Source organism: Ipomoea triloba, chromosome 13 (assembly GCF_003576645.1).
Source record: "Ipomoea triloba cultivar NCNSP0323 chromosome 13, ASM357664v1".
Classification (NCBI taxonomy): domain Eukaryota; kingdom Viridiplantae; phylum Streptophyta; class Magnoliopsida; order Solanales; family Convolvulaceae; genus Ipomoea; species Ipomoea triloba.
Window position 1 is genome coordinate 27,291,430 of NC_044928.1, and position 9,822 is coordinate 27,301,251.

Here is a 9,822-nt window from a genome sequence, read left to right on the forward strand (position 1 = left end):
TGATAAATAAAATAAAACAAATAAAGTTGTTTATAACTTTAAAAAATATGGAGTACTTTTGAGAAAAGTGACACATGGACTCTCAATGCACAACAATTTTATTAATAGAAGAAAAAGAGTAATAAAAACTATAGCTCACTTTTTTTAAAGATGAATAAGAACATGTTATATCAATCAAAAATAAAAATGGAGAGTATGCATAGTATTATTCTATCTTTTGTATGTGGTTATTTTTTTTCTTTTATTTATTCATTGAGGGTGTGCATTGATGTAAACTTTCTTGTGACCCTAGGTAACAAATGATCACAAGGAGAAAAATCAGTTTAGATTGCTTATAGCTAACCAGATCAAATTAAGAAGGCCGCTATGACTAAAAGTCAAACTTGAAACCTTATAATTACCAAACCAATAATCTAATAAGCTTGGTTAGGATTGCTGGCCGGATTGTATTCCACCCAAACAAGCCTCTAACTAATTTTGTGTTCATCCTTTTTTAATGAGTTTGGTTCGTTAAGGAGCAAGTTGCTTAACAGAGAGAGTAGTGAAATTTTTATAAATAAAATAATGTTTCTACTCACATAACTAACAAAAATATTATTATTATTCTTTAATAGTAGTTGATATTCTTATTATTCACCATTATATACTTTTCTTTAAAAAAACATGAATTTTATATTCATAATACAGCAATAAAATCATTACAAAAAAATTTTAATTTTTTTATCACCATAAAATATGGTTAGAAGTAGTCAAAAAGCACTCTATACTATTTTTTTTTTTTTTGAATACTACTGACTTTGTTACAATATAGTATCTATACACAGCTAGTTGCATTCGCTGAGACTCGAACCCACTCTCATCATCCATGTGGGAGTGTAAACTGGGACATCGGGTGCCACTAGATTACAAGGTCTTTGGCCACTCCATACTACTTACTAATACAAGGAAAATGATGGCTGTCCTAGCAATCATTCAATCAATGATAGATTTAAGTAAAAAATTGATCATAAGTCTGGACCATACTACTTACTAATACAAGGAAAATGATGGCTGTCCTAGCAATCATTCAATCAATGATAGATTTAAGTAAAAAATTGATCATAAGTCTGGAGAACTAAGTCCAGTATCATGCTATCGATATGCATTTAAACATATGCATTCAAATCTTGATCAAGTTCAGTATCATGTTACCGATATGCATTCGAACTTTGACCAAGTTCAGTATTCTGTTACCGATATGTATGCATTCGAACCTTGATCAAGTTCTGTATCCTATAACAGAAATGTAGGCATTCGAACCTTGATCAAGTTCGGTATCCTGTTACCGATATGCATTCGAACTTTGATCAAGTTCAGTATTCTGTTACCGATATGCATTTGAACCTTGATCAAGTTCGGTATCTTGTCACCAATATGCATTCGAACCTTGAACAAATATGTTCCTACTAGTCGAAAAACGATGAATCTGCATATACAATTCCAGAAGGAGAGAACAAGGGATGTACACTTAAGCTTTAATACTACAGACTTTGAGTACTGAGATGATGAAACTAAGACTATGGCTCCCAGCCAACTATGCTACCAAAGAGCAATAATGCATTTACAGCCTAGGAAGAACACTAAGCTACCTAGCAGACAGCCGAGGAGGAGCACGATTTTATGAGTCCCAGGTTGTAGAGAAATTTTTCTGACCTCGATTTGAACAAATTCCCAAGAGAGAATCTACCGGTTTGCTGCTGTGGCGGTGGCGAGTTGGCGTACATGTCGTCCTTCACGCGGAGGATGGTTTGCCCGATCTCTTTCCTCACTGCCTCGATCGTTTCACTTTTAACCGGGCATCCTGATGCATCAGTCACATAAAACGCGTTCACAGCTTGTTTGCCTCGCGTTGTCACCTCAGCTCGGGAGACTGACAGCCCGTTCTCTCTGAATATGCGCGTTACGTCAGATAGAAGCCCAACCCGGTCTTCCCCACACAGCTCNTCCATACTACTTACTAATACAAGGAAAATGATGGCTGTCCTAGCAATCATTCAATCAATGATAGATTTAAGTAAAAAATTGATCATAAGTCTGGACCATACTACTTACTAATACAAGGAAAATGATGGCTGTCCTAGCAATCATTCAATCAATGATAGATTTAAGTAAAAAATTGATCATAAGTCTGGAGAACTAAGTCCAGTATCATGCTATCGATATGCATTTAAACATATGCATTCAAATCTTGATCAAGTTCAGTATCATGTTACCGATATGCATTCGAACTTTGACCAAGTTCAGTATTCTGTTACCGATATGTATGCATTCGAACCTTGATCAAGTTCTGTATCCTATAACAGAAATGTAGGCATTCGAACCTTGATCAAGTTCGGTATCCTGTTACCGATATGCATTCGAACTTTGATCAAGTTCAGTATTCTGTTACCGATATGCATTTGAACCTTGATCAAGTTCGGTATCTTGTCACCAATATGCATTCGAACCTTGAACAAATATGTTCCTACTAGTCGAAAAACGATGAATCTGCATATACAATTCCAGAAGGAGAGAACAAGGGATGTACACTTAAGCTTTAATACTACAGACTTTGAGTACTGAGATGATGAAACTAAGACTATGGCTCCCAGCCAACTATGCTACCAAAGAGCAATAATGCATTTACAGCCTAGGAAGAACACTAAGCTACCTAGCAGACAGCCGAGGAGGAGCACGATTTTATGAGTCCCAGGTTGTAGAGAAATTTTTCTGACCTCGATTTGAACAAATTCCCAAGAGAGAATCTACCGGTTTGCTGCTGTGGCGGTGGCGAGTTGGCGTACATGTCGTCCTTCACGCGGAGGATGGTTTGCCCGATCTCTTTCCTCACTGCCTCGATCGTTTCACTTTTAACCGGGCATCCTGATGCATCAGTCACATAAAACGCGTTCACAGCTTGTTTGCCTCGCGTTGTCACCTCAGCTCGGGAGACTGACAGCCCGTTCTCTCTGAATATGCGCGTTACGTCAGATAGAAGCCCAACCCGGTCTTCCCCACACAGCTCCAGCCTTATCCCCTGAAAAGGAAAAAAAAAAAAAAAAAAAAAACACACACAAAAAGTTGCTCAATATGATGTTTTGGAATCTCGGAATTAATTATGTTCAGATTTCGTACCGAGGAAGTTCGCCTCTTGATGGCCGCCTCCAAGCAATGAATTAAGCGTTGCCTTTCGGCTTCAGAACTGATCGGGCACCCGTCCATATGCCTAATGTAGTATTCCTAATAAAATCAAGAAATATTGAGATCCGATAAGTGCATTTTGCCGATATTTTGTTTTAAAATCAACAGAAATTTCTATACTGGCCACGATGAACTTGAAAAATGCAATTCTATTGCTTATAATGATGAATGAATATAATGCAGCAGATATCATAAGAACGAGATGTGAAGTCACTATAACGTACCTGATAAGCCTCAGGCCCTTCAGCAATGATTGTACCATGGTAAACTACATATTGCATATCGGTTAGAGTGCACACTGTGTCAAAAAGCAGCTTTGGCCTGTCGGGGCACCTCAAATTCACGACGGTGTAGCCTTTTTCCGCGCAATTGTACACAGTCACAACTGGTTCACAGTGATGGCTCGGGATCCCGCCCGTATCGTCTTTATCGAAATCACGGTCAGCGTACATCAGTTGATGCAGCCTCCTCTCTTTGTGAGTGGACCCTACGCTAACTGCAGTGTTGGCACCTGTCCTGTCTCGATCCCCCATGAGAACGTACAATAAAAGCTGCTTAATTTTAGTTAGCCTGTCGGGATCATCTATTGCCAATCCGTTTTGTTCATCAGTAATGTAGAGAACCGAGGCCATTCTTGAATTGTGAGTCCATACTTCTGCAGCTACAACGTTGCATTTGTGGTCGGTGAGAACAGCAAAGATCTCCGAAAGCAGGCCTTGCCGGTCTCTTCCCGACAATTCAATTGTGGTGTGCATAACTGCAGGTTGAACACCAACAGATCTTGTCAATGACCGAAAGCTATAGCTCCTTGGTCCCAGCGACTGCAAGATGAAAATTTTCCATCATTCGTGAATGCTTATAAATAAATTATGAATGAATAAAATTTCCTCGTGATATCGGATTGGAACAGGATAGATGTTTAGCTTATTGCGTCACTGAGGAGAATTCACAGATTCTCGTCTTTGACCAAATAAGGAAATAGAATTATCATTGTCATTGATTAAGGGCAACAAATTTGAAGAAATTTTCAGTGTTTGTGTTTTCTGAAACCGTTTTCATACGAAACTCACTAATAATTGGATGACACTAATTAACACGTAACGACAAGAATCATGTGCACCGACAAAACAAGAATCTCATATTCAATCATAAACGCATTTCAGTATATTTCAAGATAGACTCTGCAGCATATTGAGAGGAGAGAATTATCCTTGTCATTGATTAAGGCCAACAAATTTGAATAAAATTTCCTCGGTGTTTGTGTTTTTTGAAGCCGTTTTCATACAAAACTCGCTATTAATTGAATGACACTAATTAACACGTAACGACAAGAATCATGTGCACCGACAAAACAAGAATCTCATATTCAATCATAAACGCATTTCAGTATATTTCAAGATGACTCTGCAGCATATTGAGAGTAGAGAATTATCCTTGTCATTGATTACGGCCAACAAATTTGAATAAATTTTCCTCGGTCTTTGTGTTTTCTGAAGCCGTTTTCATACGAAACTCGCTAATAATGGGATGACACTAATTAACACGTAACGACAAGAATCATGTGCACCGACAAAACAAGACTCTCATATTCAATCATAACCGCATTTCAGAATATTTCAAGATGACTCTGCAGCATATTGAGAGGATAGAACTATCCTTGTCATAAGATTAAGGGCAACAAATTTGAAGAAATTTTCCTAGGCGTTTGAGTTTTCTGAAACCGTTTTCATACGAAACTCGCTAATAATTGGATGACACTAATTAACACGTAGCGACAAGAATCATGTGCACCAACAAAACAAGAATCTCATATTCAATCATAAATGCATTTCAGTATATTTCAAGAAGACTCTCCAGCATATAGAAATCACTTGAAAATAATCGTGAATTCGAGCTACGTTACAATGCATTCAATTTTGCAGATTTACCTGCTGAATGCGCTCTGCCACGTTATCTTCGGTCAGCTTATTCCCATACTGATCAGTAACATGAAACACTGCAAAAAAAATACACAAAAGGAAGATCAAAACAGGGCGAGCAAAAGGGAATCAAACAAAGAAACCCTGGACAAAAAAGCATCAAGAATCAATAATTCACCATCCATAAACCATCCTCCATCCGAAGAAATGTAAGCCCGACGAACTATGAGGTTCAAATCAGTAAGAACCTGAGCCACCTCCAACAAGCTACCGCGCTTATTCGCACTATCAACCTGCAAATTTCATGTTTGTAAAGCATTTGGTTCACAAGAATTCCTTCAATCAGTTAATCCAGGCCATATGGATCACAATTCACAGCACTTAAAGGCCAAGCAAGCATGACAATGGAAAGCTTCCTTCACAGAAACACTTCATGTCTCCATACAATCAAATTCAGAATAAGACATTGACATACCTTGATCAAAGTTGTTTTCTTGTCTGATATGTTATCAACAGTGACCCTAAACCCAAAATTAACGTTCAATCAGCACACAGATATCACCAGTAACAACATGATAACTAAATAAATAAATAAATAACAACAATCCATCACCAAGAAACCAAATTTATGCAGAATTCAGAGAGAAAAAACAGTAAAAGACAACAACCCATCTCAAAAGACACAAAATTTAAGCAGAATTCAGAGAGCAAAAACACAAAACACAACAAAAGAAAGAATGGGAATTGGAAAGAAACGCGAAATTAAGGACCTTGGTGGGTTCATCCGGAGCACAAGCTTCTCAAATTCATCATCAACAGTGACAGAAGAGGACCAACAATCCATGGCTGTGGGTGATGAAATCTCTGCTCCCTTTCCCCTCTAAAGACTGCTCTGCTTAAGGTGTGTGTATGGTAACTGGCAAGGAAAAGGGGTCCGTTTTGTTGGGTATGTGTTGGTTAAAGCCGCGGAGGGAGAGGAAGGGAGGGGGTGAAAACAAAGGGTGTGGGGGACAACAAGTAGGTGTAAAGACTGGCTCTTGAGCTGTACCAAGAGTTTTGGGAGGGACACAAATTCCACAGTGGCATTAAGCATTAACACCCAAAAAAAAAAAAAAAGAAGAGATTTTTAGGATCAAATTATCAAGATTCATGAGGAAGAATACTGCCACCACTACTACTACACACGTTGTTCATGGCTCTCGCCTTGTGGGCCCCTCCGCGCCAAACAATCCCCACCACCTCTTCTCCCCTCCTTTTGCTCTTAAACACCAGTCTCACTGTTGGGGTTAGGGTAATCTAATGACAAGAATTGAGTGGCGTGGGTGGTGCGGGAGACAAACGCAACATCATATCATCAATCTTTTTTTTCTTAATTATATTTCGTTTTGCAAATTTCACTTCAAATTTTCTTCCTTTCCTTTCCTATATTCATTAATTACTTGTAAATTCACTGAATTAGTAACCTTTTAAGCTGGTCATCCGCCTGAAGTGTAGGGCTATGGGGTCAGGCAATTTCATATTTTGTTGGCAAGTAATCTTTTAAGTTGCTAATTAGTCCTTTCAAAAAAAAAGTTGCTAATTAGTTGTCACTTGATTTTTTATAGTAATTTCAATTTTAGTTACCAATGAGAATACTATATTTAGTCTTAATCTTTTAATTTTGTATCATTATGTTATTAACTTTCATTTACTTGACACAATTAGTCGTTAGTTTAAAAATTTGTCATTTCGTTGTTAAATAAAGAGCACTAAGCCAAGCACATTGTGTTCAGATGTCATGTAATGACTCCCCATATGGGAGGTCATGAGATCGAGTCTCAGTAGAGGCAATATTGACTGTTTGTGCTTCAACAGGTTGAGAAAGTATAGATGAACAGATGTTACAATAGTTGATTTTTTTGGGTGTACCTAGATTTCTACCGTCGAACACAGTGACTAATCAAACACTGCCGAATTGTAGGCACCTCTATTGGGTGAGACATTTGGTTTGGAGATTTAAGGCCGCTTCATACCCAAAGCCAAGGATCGAATCATTAGCATTTAGTTAAAGATGGATGAGTCCATTCTACTCAACCACACCCCTCAAATTAATGCTACAATAGTTGATGACTAAAAATGAAATTTGTTTCGATTTTTACTATATAAAGTCAATCATTGAATAAAAATGTGAGATTCTTGTTAATATAGAAATAAAATTAAACTAAGATACAATAGTTAAAATTGTTATGATTTCAGAAAGAAAGAAAGAAAATCATTTCATTTATTACCAGGAGATTATACTAATACTATGCTATACTAATATTTATTAATTGTATTATTGTGCATGTGTGTATAATAGATTATTTGATTTTCATAATCTTCATTAGATTATTCAGTAGTAACCGTCCAATATACCACAACTTCTAGGAAATTAAAATTACCAGTTATTTAAAATGTTAAAAAAAAAACTATAATTTATAATTATTATATTACAATGAAGTTAAAACTAAGGTTGGTAGGATTTGATGGCTTTGGGATTGTTTTTTTTTTTTTTTTTTTGAGAAATGATGGCTTTGGGATTGTTTTTAACAAGCATATAATAAAATGTATAGAAGTAATAGGGAGCAAAGATTTGATGAGAGGTAAAACATAAAGGGTGAAAGGATTGATTGATGGATGGTCTCTGCTATGGTCTGTGTAGTAATCAGCAAAGATTAAAAGAATGGCCCCTTTGTCCACTTACAATCATTCATTCATTTCATCACATGCCATTTCACTTCTTTGACTACAATCCCTTCTTAGTTAATTTTATTCTTATCCCAAATTCCACCCAAACCCCCCACCCCAATCCAACTGCACCCACATGCCTCTTATAGTAATAAAAAAAAATTGTTATTTTTAGCTAACGAGAAAAATCTACAACCGCTCGTACGAGCGACTCAGTTGATACTTAAATGCTAGATTGAACTTGAGGATTTAGGGTCGAGTCATGGCAACCGCAATCATAGTGTTGGAATTTCATTTGTGGGCTCTAGTTACTATGATTTATCCCTCTACAAACTTGTTTAGATGGGACGTGGGGCCTAGGGGGCAAGAGACTTCACAAGGTGGGGAAAACATTATTTTCACAAACTTCATCCATGTGACCAGTTGAGCTGACCATGCGGGCAAGATGGGAAAACCTGCAACTACTACTTGAAGGTGTGTACTAGGTATACCTTGTTCCACACATAAAAGATAAATTGCATTAGAACAATCCTATATGATCCGCTTGATGAAAGGATATTGACAAAAATTAAACTCATAACCTTTTAGTATGAGAATCATGCTCCATTTATTTGGCTACCATTTTTAGGGCAATTAAAAAAACCTTAAAAGTATGTTTGGTGGAGTTTTATTTATCAATTGATCTTGTGAAATTAGTCATTTAAAAAAATGATTAATGATCAAATATAGCATGCTTTGATGTGTTTAGAAAACGACATAAAACTTCATTTTAATTTGATTTGATTTGAACCCAACATGTTTTTTAAAAATGATTTAAAAGTTAGGTTGATCTTGAAATCTCTTATAAATAATTTTACACTTATTTCACTGAATTACAAGATTTTTTACTAATACCACATTACCATGTTTAATTTGATTTATTAGTCAAACTTAATTTTAAGCATGCAAAAATTAATTATATATTGGAAATATATTGAATCTTTTACGTTTTAACATTAAAATCACATATTGAATATTGTTAAATCCATAATTTTACTTAAATGATTATTCTTATATTTGCCTAATTAATATTAATATTAATATAAGGCATTATTTTTCATATTATTATTTAAAAAAAATATTATTTACACCAAACTTTTACTAACTTGTTAGTTGTTACACTTGAAGTAAAAGATATTCTTCTTCTCAAAAAAAAAAAAAATCCTACTTTAACTATTTACTGTGTGTATATATATATATATATGGTGATGAAGAAACCCATAACCACTAGTTGAAAGTATTCACTAAATAAATTCTGTTCACGTAGTCATTTGTAATAGTTCGTAAATTATATACAAGAAGTAAATTACATTAAAAGACATTGTACAACAAGTTTGATTAAAAAAGTTTCAATAAGAATTGAAATTAATTTTTTTTTTAATACAAATTTAGAGAGTATAATGGAATGAACAAATCCCTTCGTGTGTCATCATCACAGCATCATCATCCAATCATTTACAAATCGGAATTATTCTTCTTTCTTCAATTCTTCTATCCATTTCTTTATATTTAATTATTTATTCTCACTTTTTCGCCTACCACACCAAATTTTATACACCATTTTACTATTCTTTCAAAAAGAAAATTTTAATATTTCTTTATTTGCTTTGACAAACGGTATTATATGGATAAACAAATAGCGACCACTTTGGGATGGGTATATATCATATAAACAGATGAGTATGATGAGATGAAATGATGTATGTTTTTAATTAGAGAATGTGATTTTTAATTGAAGGGTTAATCAAATTTTATAGTTGTATTTTAAAAAGTTGTCAATTAAATATTAACACGTGTATAAACTCATAAACCAAACACACCCTAAGATCAAATATCATGAACTAGACATGGAATATAAATTTTAGAATGACACATTTCTTTGCTTATGTTGTATAATTTGAACCAAATACGGGAATTCGACTGAGAGGGTGTGTATTTT

At 35.3% G+C, this 9,822-nt stretch overlaps 1 protein-coding gene across 1 annotated transcript; it reads right to left on the reverse strand.

Moving 5' to 3' along the window:
• Nucleotides 1-1,426: 1,426 nt before the first annotated feature.
• On the reverse strand, nt 1,427-6,264 carry LOC116002205 (ACT domain-containing protein ACR4-like). Its single transcript, XM_031242277.1, has 8 exons — nt 5,909-6,264; nt 5,614-5,659; nt 5,317-5,431; nt 5,148-5,215; nt 3,444-4,040; nt 3,154-3,258; nt 3,023-3,055; nt 1,427-1,961 (listed from the first exon to the last, which is right to left on the reverse strand). Exons 1-8 carry the CDS (start codon nt 5,980-5,982, stop codon nt 1,629-1,631), a joined length of 1,371 nt encoding a protein of 456 aa, XP_031098137.1. The 5' UTR covers nt 5,983-6,264; the 3' UTR covers nt 1,427-1,628.
• Nucleotides 6,265-9,822: the final 3,558 nt, after the last annotated feature.